This window comes from Nilaparvata lugens, chromosome X (assembly GCF_014356525.2).
Source record: "Nilaparvata lugens isolate BPH chromosome X, ASM1435652v1, whole genome shotgun sequence".
NCBI classification, from domain to species: Eukaryota; Metazoa; Arthropoda; class Insecta; order Hemiptera; family Delphacidae; genus Nilaparvata; species Nilaparvata lugens.
This window is the reverse complement of record NC_052518.1, coordinates 64,003,614-64,023,024: the sequence shown is the minus strand read 5'-3', so window position 1 is coordinate 64,023,024 and position 19,411 is coordinate 64,003,614. Positions and strand designations below refer to the sequence as shown.

Sequence of the window (19,411 nt, the reverse complement as noted above, 5' to 3'; positions counted from 1 at the left end):
GCCTTTATGAAAATAATAATTATAGAATATAAATTATAGAAACGAGAACTTGGGATAATTCTTCATAATATATCTACATGAAAGAAGATCTTCTTCTCAAATACCCTTGCACGGGTTGTTAGTTGAAGTAAAGAAGGTGTGCATCGAGAAATACATGATCAATCAGTTTCAGAAACTTTTAATTCAAGATTACGAATGAGGTTTGTAATGCATGTACAGCTTATATTCATCGAACTATTTATTTATTTATTTATTTATTTCATTGGCAATTACAGATCATAATTATAATATGATTGGGAGAAGACAACAGACATAGCCCAAAACTGTCTTCTCCCAAATTTTTACAAATAAAAGTTTCAAAAAAGAATAAGGTTAAGATTTCACTTTCACTTTAAAAAGTCCAATTTCCACTTCAAAAATAATGACTGAACTAAAAATTTTGAATTTTGATATTTGAAAACTGATTAAAAACAAAAATATTTCACTCAAATCTCTATAATTTATAATGCCTGAAACTTGTGATATTTTTTTTAGAAAACATGTTCGGATGCCGTACTGCATTGAAGGTAATGTTGTTGGTAGATATTTTTGATGAATAAATGACGAGATTATCACAACCATTATCATTTTGGTTATTGTAACTTAGAAGTTTAGCTGTGGAAAGTGGCTGTAAAACGTTCAAGAAGTTTTATTCATTTCAGATACTATGTTAATCAATTGATTGCTGATAATAATGAGTGTATGTGGACTCACCCCTAGGTTCGGTCTTGGGGTTCGACGGGACTCGCTCCATGTTAGGGCATAGGGCACACACACTCTACAGACACTGCACAGTCACTCGTCAACTGGGTACTGACCGGCCACCAACAATGATAGGGGATTATATGGCCCAAGGGACGAGCGCCATTGGTTGCCGCCAGACGTTCTCCTATTGGTCGGTTCAGGCATCGATTTTTTCAGCCGGCAAGGGCGCACAGGGCTCCTGCATTATTTACAATCTTCTAGCTGATGCGGCGCATAATCACTGAACTTTTATCAACTATCGTCAATAATTGAGTCGCACAGCGTTTTAATAATGGAGGCTCGCCACGCTGTGTGCTGTGTGAATAGTTTAGCCCTTATCCTATCCTCTGTATCTGTATCTACCCTCCTCCTGCATGCAAGTGCGCTACTTTCATTACTACACCCAAACTACACTAATTAAAGTTGTTGGTTTGGTCACCAACTGAATTACATCTTTTCAAATTAATTCCGAATAAATCTGCTTGAAATTGTCACAAACCCACCTTGAGTGATTTCCACGTATTCATTCAGCAGAAAATAAACAAAAAGTAATGCTACTTTCATGAAAGATTCTTCCTGTTATCATTGATTACGGTATAAGTTGTAAACTTCTGTTATGGAACAAATCATCTTACTAACTCCTCGTGCAACATACTACTAATAACTACGATTATGGTGCAAACTCCTCATTTTAGCTAGATAGACCATATCATATTTCTTCTTTATCTTGGAGTCTTCTACTATCTCCTCTTATTGTAATTTTTTTCCTCTCGCAAGAAAACAACAAAAACGGAAAACACAGGAGAAGAACGAATGGCGCTACCCTCAACGTTGTCGTGCTGTTGAAGAGGTTTATGTACACTGAAAGTGTGGTAATTGATTTATCCTGATTCATATTTAGACATAGTTACAAGAACAATCACTAATCGAGAACAAATCATTCTTCTTATGCTAAAACTAATTACTTCATAATAGGTACTTCACACGAGACTGTGATGCATAAAAAAATAATTTTGGCAATATTCTATCACACGTAAATGAGAATGATAGTAAGATAGCGTTGTAAATCTTTGATATCTTTGGAAAAACGTTGAATTATAGAAAAGGTAAAAGTTTAGGATCTGGACTACAAATTCAACTCTCTCTATAAATATGGCCTTGGAAAAAATATATAAATTTCCGGACTTGGAGAAAATCAGGGTGAGAATATTCATGAATTAGTGGCAAATAACTGTTGAAAAAATTGTACTTGAGTTTGCGATATAGATTTCGCACACCGGTTACCAAATAGGAATATGAGAAGAAAATAATGAAATCAATCACTGTTGTTCTGAAGAGTAGAAATTTCAAGGAAACAATTGTGAATGCAACTCGATAGGGTCCTAAACTTTTGCAATCTCAAATAATACCCTCCTGCAACAAGAATTATAAATTTAGTGTATATTTCTGAAAAAGTTGCTGCGTATTTCGAAAGACTGAAATGACTTACTAAGCAGCAAGTCGTTAAGCATCACTACAAATATGTATGGTACAGGAATGGAGAAAATCTAGTTCGTAAGGTATAAAAAGGAGCCCATTATTCGGATATTGAAGGAGAAATACTTCACAAAAATTAGCTGAGATATTATCAAGAAGCATTTTAAAAGATTTATCTTTGAAATCCCATTTTCCAAGTTTTCCGTCACATTCCAAGCTCCATTCCTTTATTTTGAGTGTTTTTTCCAAGTAAGAGAAAATTCACAGGTATTTCTTATTCATTGAAACATTACACATTATTGGAATATTCAAGACAGAAAGTTACAATTCCATTTCTTATTATCTAAATTAATTGAACCTACTATTTAATTATTTGATAAAGCGGCTGGAACTTACAAGTTATTTATTACTCGAGTACAGAAAGTGGCTTGTATAGGTAGATAGTAGGGCAGCTTTCCATCCACTAGGCCAATCTTAAGGGCAATACGGCAATACCTTACTTGGTGTAAGACCCCAGCCACAGAGTTATTCACAAAGTAATAATAAAATTTAATTTAATTTTGAATATTATTCTCATTTTTCATCACATTCTATGTGAGTTTTTCATCGAAATCGGTCCATGACAAGACTTTGGTGAATTATTCTGTTACTATGTTTAGGAATGCCCTAACCATTGATACAGTGTTGAGTATCACTGCCTTTTGCATCAATTAGTTCATGTTTCTTGAGGTCTTGGTTTTGCAGTCACTTTTTTCCCCATCAATCCAACTGCAGATATTATGACTGGGACAATTTCCACTTTCTCTTGATGCCTGCCAGGAAAAGATACTTTGAAATCTTTTCACTATAGTAGTGCTCCTTGTTATTGAATATAGAAATTGGTCATTTTTTGTGTATTGAAATACTGGTTAAAGTACACTCAAGGATGAATCCTCTATCTTTCGGCCGAATTTGATTTATGATGCACGATTTTGAACCGCCTTGGCGAGCTGAAAAGAATGAGCTGTAGTTTGATGAGATCTGATGATTGTATCAAAACCTATGAGTTTTTGAAATTTTGATCCTTGATGTGTCTTTATGCGCCCCTCCCCACTAAATTAAGTGCATCTAACGGGTGATTCTCATAGAACATGATCTTATGAACTTATATCAATGTGCGAAATCTCAATGTGATGCCAATGGAGTTGGTTATGATGGTTGAAGCTGAAGCTTGGGTGTTTTTCAAAATTTAATGAGCATTGTTTTCAGGTATACCTGGAAATCTATATGAGATAGAGCGCTCTACTTGGTCTCAGATTGTAGAGCACAAAATTACGCCCAGAGGGATATTGAATTATACATTGAAATGGTAACAATCGGAAGATATTGTTCATCAAAAACTAAAATTCATCAGAATTGATTTTTTCTTAAAATTTCACTCATTTTTGAAAAAATGTAACTCAGTGCTCATTGAAAATAGAGAGTTTCAAATACATTCAGTATTAGAAGAACAATTGTAGAGAAACAATCAACTCCACACTGGATCAATTAAGTGATGATGTTAAGTTAAGTTAAGTTGAGTTATTGATCAATAGAATATTATATTATTGAGAAAATTTTTCATTTTGTCCTCTCCATGAGAAAGTTATGCAATAAAGGTATGTAAACCACTAAATCTCTTTGAGAGAACCATTTTTGACAGTTTAACTAACCCAAATTCATGCCATATTTATTTCAAATAATAACTTGTCATTTAAAATGAGCAAATCTGAACAATATTGGTGTAATTGATAATTATGTAACAGCAGAAACCACTATTCACTATACAAATTTTTAAATAGGTGAAGAGGAATCCAAAAAAATGTATACACAATTTGACAGTGAATATCTTGGTAACGCACTGACAGGCCGTTTCAGACCGCCGTACGTTTAGCTTGGGCGACGTTTTTTGAAAGATACGTCTTAACGTCCTAATGTTAATCAATCTGTCCATCTATCAAACATCGCTGACGCTACATAAAATGCGTTGACATTTCTACGGTTTTAAACGTAGCCATCCCTATGAATTTCGGGCAGTGCATGCACTTTGAGCTAAGCAATGAAACTTAACAACAGTTCAAAGTATATATTCATGGATGAAGAGCTCATCCATGGTAATCCATATCAATATTTGGGTGATATACTGATTTTACTTGATTCGAAATCACATTCAAGAGAAAATTGGAGTTGGACGATCAATAAAGTTGGGCGCAACATAATAAAGTGTTTTCATATCATTTTTCTTGACTTTAATTCTTCATAGTTCATCCATCCAACGAGAACCTTTTCCAAACTTGGTATGATCCAACAATACAACATTATTCTCTTTGAAAAACAGTTTGCTAATCAAGTGGAAACGGAAGTGATTCCGGAAACCTTGCTCTACCTTGGGCTTTTTATTTGTGTCGGTGGGGTAACTCTGTCTACATGAGAAAGAACTGCAGACGCCTTCTACTAATGGACCAGAGATTATAATGCGCTCTTCGTGTTCTCTATGAGTGAGTCTGCTCTCTATTAAGTTCTCTCCATCAATTATCATCTTTTTGAGCCGCAGAAGAAATATTTTCCGGTTGACACGACCCCCCGATGTCGAGCCGACAAAAACATTCTCAGCAATTAGAATCGCCTTTGGTTCCGTTCTCTCCCTCTCACTCTATTTCTCATCTTGTCCCAACACTCTAGTAGCTACTCAACTCTTCATTTATTGTTGCGATGAATATTCAATCCTCCTAGATCGCATCTGTATTATCTTCAACAGTTGTACGATGTTGAAAGCGGTTGACATTTATCAGTGCACAGTCGCCATGAGTGATGTGACAACTGCTTAGAAGCTCTGCCCGGAAGTCATTTCTGGTTTGTGAGTGTTGTACCCGAAACAGTTACTTATGCTATTTATCGTCAAAATTACATCCGATAAGTAGTAGAGATGTTCTGGCAGCAGGCCCAGAATATTTTTCTCGTGATACAAGCTATATGGAACCTCAGTTATCTGAGCTAATTGAGACCGGACCACATTTTTTTCAACAAATCTACGGATGGTTGGATTTTTTACAAAAAAGGGAAATTTAGCAGGAGAAAAATATACTCTTTACTGGACTTCTATAGTACAGTACACTACTGTAAAGAAATTTAGTTACTGTAACAATTTAAAATTTTTAGTGTGTTGTGTTTTATTATATTTAACTTGATTTCTATTAGAGAGTTTTATATTTCCTCTTGGACAATTCTATGAGTAAAAGTTGTTTGGGCTAACATATGAACTTTTTTGGGGATAATAATCATGGTCAAACTTTTTTCAGCTGTCCGCAGATGTCCAGCTGATCTTTCCATATTATCAATCCTCCCCTCCCCCAGAATCATTCCCTTCAATGTAACTGAGAGAGTGATTTGAGAGCCAGAGCTGGTTCCGAGTTGATTCTTAGTTATTCTGATTGTTTTAATTCTTTGTAGCGTTCGGAGTTGATTTTTCCATGGATTTCTACAGATTTTCATTCTTCTAAAAACTTCGTCGACTATTTCTGGCGAGCATTTTGGTGGCTGGAGATTTCTAGTGGGATTTCAGGCGAATACTTTTCGCTAATTGAAGAACATCTTGTTCTGTAGCGCTTTGTACTTAGATTGACCTTCGCACGTTTCTTTAGCTGGAATACTAGCTGGACAAGAAATTTTCCAAAGTTCTATACTGTACTACTGTTACCATTCCTTATGAGTTTCCGAGTGGCTTGGATCAATTCAGAGAATGTTTTCCATGTTCACCTCTTTCGGAAAATCTTCTTTTTCCTTATCATACTGAAGATTCATTATTATATCTTGAAATATTGCATTATTATATACGTTTTATAGATCGGAATGAAAGGCCCAAATGAGAGTTGACTTCCAAACTAAATACAAATAATACTGACTTTCTTTCTGTATATAGTTATTCTAATGTAATGAAAGGTCAGCTGTTCTTTTCATACTATATCAATTGGCTTCCCTTAGGTTCTTAATCAATAGTGTGAAATATAACGATCAAATTTATTAGTTTTCATTGAGATTATAGTATATGAAATAGTCTTAAATTAGGCTCTCACAAATTTGCAAGTACTTCGCACATGATGCTAGTACCCAGTAAGAAACAACCATTCCAAGAGAAATAATCAGTAAAACCGTCTTGGAAGTGTCAAAAACTAACGAAGGACGATATAGAAAAATATAATTTTAAAATGGACTACTGTAAAATTTCAGTATTGGGTGTTCATCAATTACTTTTTTCTGTTTTCAGAAGATCATTCTCAAAACGGAATAAGGTAAAATGAAGGTCAGTATTAAACGTTCATCAATATTTTTTCTGTATGTTTTTTATTGCTTTGTAAACTTTTAAAATGAGGAAGGTTTGATTGCCCGATAAGCAGTATAAAGGGTAGCGAGATAGGCAAGAAGAGCTGATGTCTGATGTCGGTCGAGTCCCTATCATGGCCAAGGCTTGCGATTAATTATGATGGTGAGGGGGGTGTTGTTGGAGGGATTGGAAGGGGGGGGGGGGGTAATCAGGCTCGAGGAGGCCAAATTAGATCGTAAACTGTACTCAACACGATTAGACGAGCGCTAATTACAAGGCAAAGCTGCTCCCCCCCCCATGGTCTCTCTGCTGCTCGAAAAAGACTGCACCAGCAATTGCTGTTCTCAAAACTCCTTTGCCACAATGATGCCTCGCTGCCTTCGCATAACGCTTTTACAACGCCAATCAGCTCGGCTTATCATCTGCTACTTGATAATCTTACAAAACAAAAACAGTAATTTATTTTTTCAACCAATGAATTCGAAATGTGTAATACGCTTATTTCAGCAAAAAATGACAATCACGAATAAAACGTTATACCAATGAGTTATTGTATTATTGTACTCAATAGAAACAAAATGTATAGGCCTACATGTTTACAAGAATACATAAGAATAAACTAAAATCACCACACGAGAGTGGTTCTCTGCCTTTTATGTTTAGCGATCCAACCTCGGTTCAGGTGTTTTTCCAGTTTTGCAATCCAGTATTTAAATACCAATCTCCTTCAACGGATTAAAATAGAGTAGATTTGAAAAAATTGCCTAAATGCCTATCATCTATAGCCTGTTGCGTTCGCTCGGCTCTTCGCTTAGCTCTACTTTCTTTGTGTGAGCGTCTCCTAAGAAAGTACACTGATGAACTTTTTCACACTAGGAATAGAAAAGGTTTTTCGTGTTCGGCTACTGTCTCACTCGGGCTGTATAAATGCTAGATATTGAGCACAATTGTTTTCCAGTACTAGAAAATAGTTTAGTTATGTTTTCTTTCTTTAACTTTTTCTTGTTAACCTAATTAGTTTTTTATCTGTTGTCTAGATTCAGTTTTGTTTTTGTTGAACAGTATTTATTTCTTATTCCTAATGAATAACATTATTACTATTTGGAATATAGCCTACTTTTGAAATGAATGAGGCTGTAAACCTCGTTTGGTTGTATTATTTTCATGTAATGATAGAAACTTGAAAATAGTCTAAATTTTATGAATTCCACATATCCCCATTTTTAAAGGTTGAAGCAAGATTTACTTTTGTGCTCTTTTTACTTTATTACAATATATTCTCCATCCAAAAGAATAATTGACCCAGCATAGTAGGTTATACTTTTCAACTGGACTGGATTTAGTTTTGGCTGAGATTTCGTTTACTTCGCAACGGTGCCATTCTAACTAAAGCATGGCCCTGATTTTATTAGATGAGACTGTGGTTTAAGATAACTGCGCGAGGTCTGATGTTCACAGTTTCATCTTATTTTCAGTGGATCAAGATAATCTGTAATTGGGCAGGTGCTTTAAGGAAAGAGAATTGATGATAGAGAACAAACCATAATACAAATAATCAACTAGGCTATATTAAGAACAATATTGTTGATTGTAAATTCATTCAAAGTCAATATAATCTAGAATTTCAAGGTTGAAGTGCCACCTTTTGCATTGTTTTCCAATGTTCCTAATATGATGGAGTCAAAGATAACAATGATTAACTCTTATATCAAATATACATGAAACTAAGGAGTTCTGCAACAGCAAATATAGAAAAAAAATAGATAAAGGAACTTCAACTGAAAAACTGTGCTCATACCGAGAATCGAACCTAGTACCTGTTGGTTGCAGCCAACACCTACAACTGAATAAAAATGTCAAATATTAGGAGTACACATTGCTGACAACCTACGATGGGAAGAGCACATAAATAATGTTGTCAAGATACTCAATGTAGTGTGTTGCCTTGCTCGCGTAGGGTCCCAATTGACAGAATCCCAAACGACCGAAACGCTATATTTCCACAAACGGCCGAAAACTATTTTTTCCCCAATTGGCAGAACGCTTTCTGTCATTTGCGACAAACTAGAGAAACTTTCTGTCGTTTGGGAAACCTATCACTTTCGGTCGTTTGGGACTCTTAACACTTTCGGTCGTTTAGGACTCTCACCACTTTCGGCTCAATACAACAAACAACGTTTTCTGTCATTGGGGAAATTCTTAAAGTTTTCTATCATTTGGGATTCGGCTGGATGAGAACGTACCAGTTTCATATTTCATTAATTCGATGAAATGAGAAAAAATGGAATACTTCTAAATCTGCAACTTGATGTACAAGCTTGTAGTGCGTGTTGCCTATCTCTAAATGAATAGGCGAACTTGTTTTTGAGACCTCAACTCCTCCGTGGTTTCTCGACCGATTTTGTTAGTTCAAGTCTCATTATGAAAGAGAGTCTTACATTTTGAAAAACATCATCGTGTACAAGATGAATGAACGAGGAAAGTTTCAATTTTTGATTGCTATGATAGAGGATATGATAAAGAGGAAGAGAGAGAGAGAGAGAGAGAAGAAAAAGGCGAAGAAGAAGAAGAAGAAGAAGAAGAAGAAGAAGAAGAAGAAGAAGAAGAAGAAGAAGAGAAGAAGAAGAAGAAGAAGAAGAAGAGAAGAAGAAGAAGAAGAAGAAAAGAAGAAGAAGAAGAAGAAGAGGGAAGAAGATGAAGATAGAGAAGAAGAAGAAGAAGAAGAAGAAGACGAAGAAGAAGAAGAAGAAGAAGAAGAAGAAATGATGAAGAAGAAGAAGAAGATGAAGAAGAAGAAAGAAGAAGAAAAGAAGAAGAAGAAGAAGAAGAAGAAGAGAAGAAGAAGAAAGAAGAAGAAGAAAAAGAAGAGAAGAAGAAAAAGAAGAGAAGAAGAAGAAGAAGATAAGAAGAAGAAGAAGAAGAGAAGAAGAAGAAAGAAGAAGAAGAAGAAGAAGAAGAAGAAGAAGAGAAGAATAAGAAGAAGAAGAGAAGAAGAAGAAGAAAATATGATGAATAAGAAGAAGATGAAGAAGAATAAGAAGAAGATGATGAAGAAGAAGAAGAAGATGAAGAGAAGAAGAAGATAAGAAGAAGAAGAAGAAGAAGAAGAGAAGAAGAAGAAGAATAAGAAGAAGAAGAAAAGGAAGAAGAAGAAGATGAAGAAGAAGAAGAAGAAGAAAGAAGAAGAAGAAGAAGAAAGAAGAAGATGATGAAGAAGAAGAAGAAGATGAAGAAGAAGAAGAAGAAGATGATGAAGAAGAGAAGAAGATGAAGAAGAAGAAGAAGAAGAAGAAGAAGGAAGAAGAAGAAGAATAAGAAAAGAAGAGAAGAAGAAGAAGAAGAAGAAGAAAGAAGAAGATGAAGAAGAAGAAGAAGAGAAGAGAAGAAGAAGAAGAAGAAAGAAGAAGAAGAAGATGATGAAGAAGAAGAGAATAAGAAGAAGAAGAAGAAGAAGAAGAGAAGAAGAAGACAGAAGAAAAAGAAGATGATGAAGAAGAAGAAGAAGAGAAGAAGAAGAAGAAAGAAGAAGAAGAAGAGATGATGAAGAAGAAAGAAGAAGAAAGAAGAGAATGAAGGAGAAGAAACTTCATTACATTTTTCTTCATAGTCTATTTATCTATCCATTCTCATCTATTCGCAGTATTGCGAATGAGAAGAAGAAGAATAAAGAGAAGAAGTAGAAAAATGATAAGATTGATTGAGTACTTTATTTATGTAGATTACAATATATACTGACTTAAACACTTATATACAATAGCTTACAATACCGAAAAATTATAGATGAATTTACATAATATAGACTAAGAAAATAATTATTGAACTGTATATAATATGAAAAAAGCAATTTGTAATACTATAGATAATTATATTGTTATGCATCTACAGGGAGGGAGAATGAGGGTAAAGGAGAATGAAGGAGAAGGGAAAATGATAAGAGGGAGAATAAGGAGAAGGAGAAGGAGAAAATGAGAAGAATGAGAAGTGGGAGGATAAGGAGAATAAGGAGAAGGAGAAGGAGGAGGAGAAAAAGGAGAAGAATGAGATGAGGGAGAATAAGGAGAAGGAGAAGGAGAAGAAGAAGGTGAAGGCGAAGAAGAAGGAGAATTAGCATTTCAAGCAAATTATTTGAAGTTTGGCTATGCTTCCCAACCTCTGTTAATTGTATTCTTTCTTCTTTACATTTGTATTTTCTTTCAGAATGTATTGAAGTTTCTGTATTAATGTGAATGAAAAGTATAATGTTAACAAAACTTTACCCAATTTTTCCCTAAAAAATGCAGGTGGACGGCATTTCGTACAAATTATTTGAAGTTTGGCTATGTTTCTCAACCTCTGTTAATTGTATTCTTTTTTCTTTGCACTATTATTTTCTTTTAGAATGTATAGAAGTTCTGTATTAATGTAAATAAAAAGCATATTGTTAACAAATATTTAACTAATTTTTCTCCACTCAAGTGAAATAAATTACATTACAGTGATTATAAACTTATTCCAAGACCAAGAGAGCTATGTAACATCGAATTATTGTGTGGAATAATCTAAAATAGCTTACAAATGACATGCAAAGCAGCCGGAGACTGTTGCTTTGTTGTGGCAGACTATAGCCGCATGTACTGCAACTAACCCCTCAGTGGTGTCCTATCACTAAAGCTGCCATATCACAGTAGTTAATATTGGTCCAATCTTAGAAAATCAGGTACCAATAGATAGGTAATTGAATTTGCTAAGAAAAGTTATGTCTATCCTCCTATCAACTATTTATGACTATCCTCCCTATAAGAAATCATCAATCCCTCAATTGCAGATTTCTGTTCGTCTGTATCCAACGCTTTCATACATTCATCATTCATACACACATGCATAATGATCCCTTCGTTTAATTCATTCATTCCTGTTGGAGGGGTTGGCTTTTTAATTACGAAGCTTGAGTATAAGACTTTTCCACACAAAAAGTGACATTCATCTATCATTTATCAATCGCTACTCATTCTAATAATATCGTTCACACAACTATGACCATAACAAACAACCATTACCTGGTTAATGTACATGGAAGTCATATTTTTCCTGAATGAACCGGCAAGATGTTCTACTGATTATTTGTAATACTTGTATAAAGTAGGCTACACAGACAAGATATCAAGGATTCTAAGAGGAATAATATTATAGTCTAATTGATTTTTTCACGTTCTTAATTCCTTAATCAATGATTGATTTATCAAATTCATCAGTATTGAGTAATTTAGTTACAGAAGAGCCAGGAAGCATGTTGGTTTTTCAATAAATAAATAAGAGAGCAACAGGTATTCGATGTGCAGGCTCTTACAAAATCGAGCATTTTGAAAGATCCAGCCGTCAAAAAGTATTGAACTTCTAGAAAAATTGAAGTTGAATATTGTATTAATCGTAAGAGATGTCGATGATACTTGAAAGTCATGTACTTTTTGAGAAAAAGACTTGAAAAGTTGCTCAATTTAACATTGAAAAGATAGGAAGAATAGATTTTCAGAGCACCAATGACGTGACACCGATCATCTGATTCTGATCATCAAAAGATTGAGATGCGCTCGATCCTTGTATTCTAGGTAAATAATTGGTATAGACTATATTTTCAGTGAAGTTTAAATAACAACATAAACTCTGGACTGTTCTAAAGAAATTTGGAGAAGAAGCAGTTTCGGGCGGAAAGCCTGTTATTTTATGTATCAAATCATTCTGCACACAATCAGTAAATTTTTATTCGATCGTAACGATAAAAATGAATTGAAAGGAACTCTGAAGGGAGAAAAGAGGTGACAAATAAAAATAATGTCATATACAAAATAATAATAACAACAACTGTCATAATTATACAGATTTTTAACATTCATTCTCGCAATTGCAAATGGATAGAGAATGGAGGAATAGATGATGAAGATGAATGTAATAATGAGGGAATAGGAGTAATTATGTTCAGTTTTGTCCTATTCCCTCATTACATTCATTTTCGCAATTGCGAATGGATAAAAAATTGATACAGGAATAAATTTTTCTTAATAGCTTAATATTTCAAGTTCTGAGAGCTTATTGAATGTAATCATTCTATTATAATTTGGTTTTTTATCAAATCAAACTAATTCTAGTTTATTTATTTCTGGACTGAAAAGTGGACTCAAATCAATTCAAGTGGATAGCATAACCTATATTCCCATTCATTCATTACTCTACCTTCATTGTATTATCCATTCATCCCATCATCATCACCTAGGCTTAAATACTTCTAGGAAGTCGCCTTTGTAAAATAATAAAAAAAATAAATAATGAAGATGAATGTAATGAGTTCTCTTATTCTTCATTCTTTTCTTCTTCTTTTCCATTCTGTTCTTCTTCTTCTCCTTCTTATCTTTCCTCTCCTTCTCCTTCTTCTCCTCCTTCTCCTTTTTCCCTTCCTTCTCCTTCTTCTCCATCTTCTCCTTCTTATTTTCCTTCTTCTCCATCTAAGCTGAGAGTTTTGTCACGTTTTACACGTGATCAGCTGATTGAAATAGAATGTATTTGCCGGGCCATTCAGCTGGAATAATCTCATCTCACTCTTATTAGTGGTACAACAGATAATGAAAATTGCAATCTTGTATCAGCTGTTCCTGAAAGGATAGATTTCTGCTTTCCATGTCCTTCAACTAGTTTTCCCAGGAATGAGACTCTGTGCAATCGATTTTTCATCAAGATCCTCCTATATTGCAAATCACATCAAAATCGTTAGAGCCTTCTTCGAGGTCCGTTAAATTATAAATAAGTACATACACATACATAAATATTACTCGCTTGATATGACATGATAACTCGTGAAGGTAATTATTGCTAATTAGGTAATTGACCGAGCGAAGTGAGGTCTAAGATTCAATTCGACGAGAACCTATATTTAACTCATCTGTCCCATAAATTCTATACATAATACGAATGCAACTGTAATTCATTTTTCATAGCTGCAAGTTGAGTAGTATATCATGCATTATTATTTTTAACATTACGCACACGAGAATTGACTTTAGACTTAACTTATGCATAGGAATATTAGATTCGAATAGACACAATACAACATTGAAAAAATTATCAAAGACTTCATCAGCTGAGCAATGTTTATTATTATTGAGCAAACTTTCCCAGTCATAACTTTTGAGAGCATTTTTAAAATTGAGAAATTTTTTTTTTGTCATCGGTCTTGTGATGACAAACTTGGGCTCTCCACACTCACTGCTTGGTAACATTGAGCTAGCTCTATTCATTTTCAACCAAACTGAGTCATGATCCGAAAAAGCAAACGGAGTTACGTCCAAGAAAGATTTTATATTCCTATCTACATATTTGTAAATATATTGTCAAGACATGCAGCCTTTCTAGTTGCCTAAAGCCTGTTTTACAGTCCTCTACGGTCGTAGGCCTCGAATGTCGGGAGTGTACGAAAATTGAAGAGTCCTCTACTGTCGCCTAACGCAGGCGACATTTGAGGCCTCTTTTTCAGGAGTACTCTCCCGTCGTAGGTCTCGACTGTCGGGGCTGTACAAAAATTGGAGAGGCCTCAACTGTCGCCTAACGCAGGAGTCCTCTACCGTCGCTGGCCTCGAATGTCGCTGGTCTCGACTATCGGGCCTGTACAAAAATTAGAAACTCGCTTGCAGCAGACACATCCTACTGCGATTCCAGACAAAATACATTTTGTAATGATTATAACTTCTGATTTGTTGAAAACCAAATAATGGAAACTTCCTTCATAAAAAAAGCATATGAACTTTGAAGGTTGATAGGGCTTATCCTTAAAGGATTTTCAGAACGATCATCATTGTGAAGAATTACAGCTTAATCAGTCAAGTATTTCAAGCGTAATGAGCTCACATACAAACAGACAGAAGACAGACACCATCTAGTTTTATAGATGGATAGAAGATAGATAAATATTTGGATTTGTCAATGAAGGAGGCATAATGCAGTAGTAATGGATTCCCATTACTTAAAAATATGTTTAGGGAACATCATCCAAGTACTGGAATGTATATGACCACCTTCGTTGACGAAACTCAATTGGAGGATGGAAAGTTGCTGGTATCTTTATTTTACATGCTGAACTTTCAAAGTTACAAGAATTTAAAGTTATAAAGAATTCAAAAGTTACAAAATTAAAAAGCTTCAGAGAATAGAAAAAGGTTATATAGTATGATGCTTAGAGTAATGAACAAATTTACCTTTTTATATAATCTAGGAAGTTGATTTGAAAAATCAACAACTTTACATAAACATTCTTCCTTAAAAATATTTTTTACTGTGTTTTTGAAAACTATACCCGAAAGATCTCTAACAATTACTATATATAATCAGGCATATAATTTTGTACCTGTGTAAAATCACATTTTTTGCAATTTGTAGAAATTCAGTTCTAAGATTATTCCTGTGCCTAGTATTTATGACTCGCACTTTGCGCTCAGCAGGGGGCTTCGCCCGCGGCACCCCTGAAAATGTTTTTCTGGTATATATTATTTTTGGTTGATTTTTTTTTAATTTGGGGTTGGGCTGTGCCCCCTGGCACCACGCAATGTTTAATTGGAGTGATAAAAGTTTTGGGTTGGACATTTTTAGGGTTAGAAAGTTTTTGTGGCCTAGAAAATGATTTGTTTTAACCTTTTTGTGTGCTTGATATTTTTGAAATAAATTAACTTGTATTTCCCTTATTTTCTAACCATTCTCTTCCATTCAAGTTCTATTCAACTCAGATTAATTTTCTGAACGTCTTATTCCTTTAGCTTTTTTGATGAAATTATCCAGTAGAAAGTTAGATAATTCTGAATTTATTTCAATTCTTCTCTCATGAATTATACAAAAGCCATTGTTTCGAGGAAGTAGTAGCCATTGAACTGAGAGACAAGGAAGAAGATAGGAGATGGTAATGAATAGAAAGAGATGGAGAAACAACAGCCAGCAGGTAGCCATCCAGCTCTGTATAGGGTCGGTTGCACAGAAGCCTGTCAAACTTTAACCATGATTGAATGCTATGAAAAGAGGCGCCTTCTTTTCAAAAAAGACTGACCTGATTGGTTCTTTTGGCATTTATTCATGATTAAAATTCAACAGGTTTTTGTGCAACTGGGACAATGGGTTTATTTAATTTGGAGTTAAAGACCATCTTCCTATATGACTAGGTGGGTCTCGCCATATTTCCTGCTATGCTGTGCTGATTCACTCATTATAGCAGACAATTCTTCATAATTATTGAGCTACGACTTTAATTTATAACAATAAATTGATATCAACAGGTACACCTTTACATGCTGACTAAAGACTTGAATTAATCATACCCTTTCATTTCCGAAATACCTGGTAAGTTGTTATAACATAACATATATTAGTCGATATAGACATCCAATACACAGTTCATAGGTTCGTATAATTGATTTTTTGAGTTCATATCATCAGTTTATTATTCAGTGTTTCTATAGCTTCCTTTATTGCTACTCTTGCTTACTATTTTTAATCTCTTATTTATTGCCAACTGTTCTGTAACATTAAAATCCACAAAGGAACCTCAAAATATATTGTGATTTATAATTAGATTTCCTATTGAATAGGACAAAGGCCTATTCATAAAGAAACCACATGGTACAAATTGTATTGGTATTATGTGGTCGCTGTATTCATAGCCCAAAACATAGGCCTAAGAAGTCCTGCAACTAGAGAGTTGAAGTATGCAATATTCACATTGAAAGGACAATATCATTTTGAGTGAACCAATGTTTGCAATGCACCTTTGAAGAGCTAAACGAATCTTATCTCTTGTCAATATCCTAAAAGTAGCAAGTCCTTCAGCCCGAGGGAGCTTACCAGTTTCTACAGTATTATTATCACCTCCTGACTACTTCTAACCAATCTACTATCCGTCTGATTTCGTCTTATTTCATTGATGCAGTACAATGAATACTGAATACTGTTCTTGTTTCTCAAATGATCATCATTTTTTTCTCCTTTAGGAACTTCGGCCAAGGGATATAGAATATTTACAGTGTATGTGAGAGGGAATGATATCAACAGAGAACCAGATCACGATCATAAATAGAATAGATTAGGTTTGATTTGATCAAAATATATTCATTCATTCATGGAAATTGCAATAATACTTGTATTTTCTGGTTTATGCTCTTATTCACAATGAGAATGAAAAAACGAATTATTCAATGTATTTAACTGAGGATGGGAACATCCTTAGAAAGATTGTAATGAAGGAGGAATACAATTGAAATTCGGCATAATTCTCTATTTTTGAAAAGGACATGAAAGAGTATTACTTCTATGAGCCGGAGTATGGTGGAATAGAGCTGTTAGAAAGATAAGCTGATACTGTATTGAATAGAAACTGAGAACCAAACCAAACATGGATAGATGAATGAATGATAAAGAAATTTGATGGTGCAATATTCGACTCATGTTTTGGGACTTGACCTGTACTTTTCAAGAAATAGCCAATTCAGAATGATTAATGATTTAAACTTAGAATACGTTTCAAGGAATTTTATTATAATGCAGGTGGACAATGATGATGCTCAGCGCACATCCAGTTTCAGAGTTCTGCTTGAAGAAAACTGTTATCTGCTGAATGACAACAAAGAGGTGTAGGCCTACGGAATGGAAAAACATAACAGAGAGTCACATGTTAATGTCCATGAATAGAATTGATGAGATGGAATAAGCTGTAACGGTGTTGAATAGTACACTATTCAATGCAACACATTTTGGGAATACGTGCTCCAAAATATACAAAGCTTATGTGTTTTAAAGAATTCCAAAACATTTAATATGACAATAGGTTGACATTATTTTCGTTTGTGTTCATACTTTGTTCGTTCATCAAAAATCCTACTTCAAAATGTCAATACCTGAGAGAAACTAACAATCTGGTGATGTTAACCGTTGTGCATTGTACTACCACATAAAGAAATTACAAGTGAGAGACCAAAGTTGCTCTTGACACTTGACAGTTTACACTTGATGGTGTTTGACTTCGAAGAAAAACACATTAATTCAGTTTTCAATAAGTTATCATCATAGTTCAGTTTAAAGTAGCCCAACAATATAACCATTGTTATATAGTCATCGTCAGTTACTTCTAATAGAAGAAGACCGTTTAGGGAAATAATTCCAAAGTAACTGAAAGATTCTTGGATTAATTCGTGGAATTATTACGAAATTTTGATTTTCAGAAAGTTATTGATATCTTTGGTTTTAACTTGGAATATACATACAATTTATGTCAATTGTAAAACACTAGTATTGTTAAATACTATTATTCAATCACTTCAAGTTAGTTACCTTTTGTAATGGGCCTTTCTTCTCGGCAAGATCTTGCACATCCGCCGGACGTTTTTCGAATGAACTTTCATTACCATCGCACGCTTCTTGCACAATCTCCACTTATGAATAATCCCCTTTTCCTAAAGAGACTCAATCGATTTGTGCGATAATAATGTTGTGTGCAACCAGGGGCGGGGGTGGTGGGGGATGGTCAAGGATTTATATTATCTGAGCTAATGTCACGACGCTCAGGTAACGTTTCTCTTCTCGAAATATGAGCAGACATGGTGAACTTGAAGACTGCACAATACCAATACAAATGAATTCTGCCAACTGACAACATCAATCCATAATTATTATTATAGACTTAAAGAATTGGGAAGGACTGAGAAGTGTTTTAATGTTTAAGCGCAGTTGAATCTATCCAAAAATAGGGTCTGTATCACAGAGACAAGTTCTCACAGAGACAAGGTGAGTCTCACAGAGACAAGGTGAGTCTCACAGAGACAAGATCAGTCTCACAGAAACAAGGTCAGTCTCACTGGAACAAGTAGTGTCAGTGGAACAAGAAGAGGGGTAGAGTCCCATTCGAACAAGTGGAGTGTCACAGAGACAAGGTCAGTCTCACAGGAACAAGGTTGGTGTGGTGTGTTGCCTACACATGAAGATGAAGGCATTCCATTTGCTCTAATAAATTGGATGTCATCTGTTTTTTAATATATATATATACATATATATTATGGTGACATGAATAGAATAGAATTACTTCCTTTATTTTTCTTAGAGAGCGAAGTTAGGGTGCAGTCGACCCTCTCTTACACTCAACTCTCTATCAAGTATTATAACAATATAAAAAAATAATACAAATAAGTTAATATGATTAAAAACAAACAATAGACAAGTTATCTACTTATTTCAAATAATAAGAATTTTAAATTATTGAAAAGAAAGAGAAAAAATGACATTGAAAATAATACATAACAATGCTGAATGATAGTATTTTCTGATACTTCATCACTTTAGTGAAAAATAAGACACTACAGAATACAATACAGTAGGCCTACATAGCAACTGAAGTGTTTGCTATACATTTCATTTCCTACTTATTATCACTATGTAAATCTCGAAGTGGATAAGTAAATAACATTATGATTTATTGAAATAGTAAAATAGAATGTTCCTTCAATCAACAAACAGCGCTCCTCCAATCCACGTGACATACATATATAGATATATAATTTATATATGTAAATAATGTGGTGACATCTTTATTGATGCCAGCTTTAAACGTTTCTCCTGTGGAGAAAAAATGATGAATTTAGTAGACTGTTTAGTGGATCCTAGACATTCAGATTGAAATCTACATAACAATTGATTCCCCTTTTCATCCAGGATATTTGTGGTTTCTTGAAATTTCGATTTATTGACCGAGCGAAGTGAGTTCTAAGATTCAAGTCGACAGCTTTGCATTTCTCTTTATGTTTATATGTTCCGCAATTA

General features: G+C 34.4%; 1 protein-coding gene across 1 annotated transcript in view; it reads right to left on the bottom strand.

Moving 5' to 3' along the window:
* The window catches only part of LOC111058729 (segmentation protein even-skipped), a 67,276-nt gene extending 66,422 nt beyond the window's left edge, over positions 1–854 (bottom strand). Inside the window, exon 1 of the mRNA XM_039441339.1 lies at positions 754–854. Within this exon, the coding sequence (XP_039297273.1) occupies positions 754–793 (40 nt within the window). The 5' untranslated portion in view covers positions 794–854. The remainder of the gene's footprint in view (positions 1–753) is intronic.
* Positions 855–19,411: the final 18,557 nt, after the last annotated feature.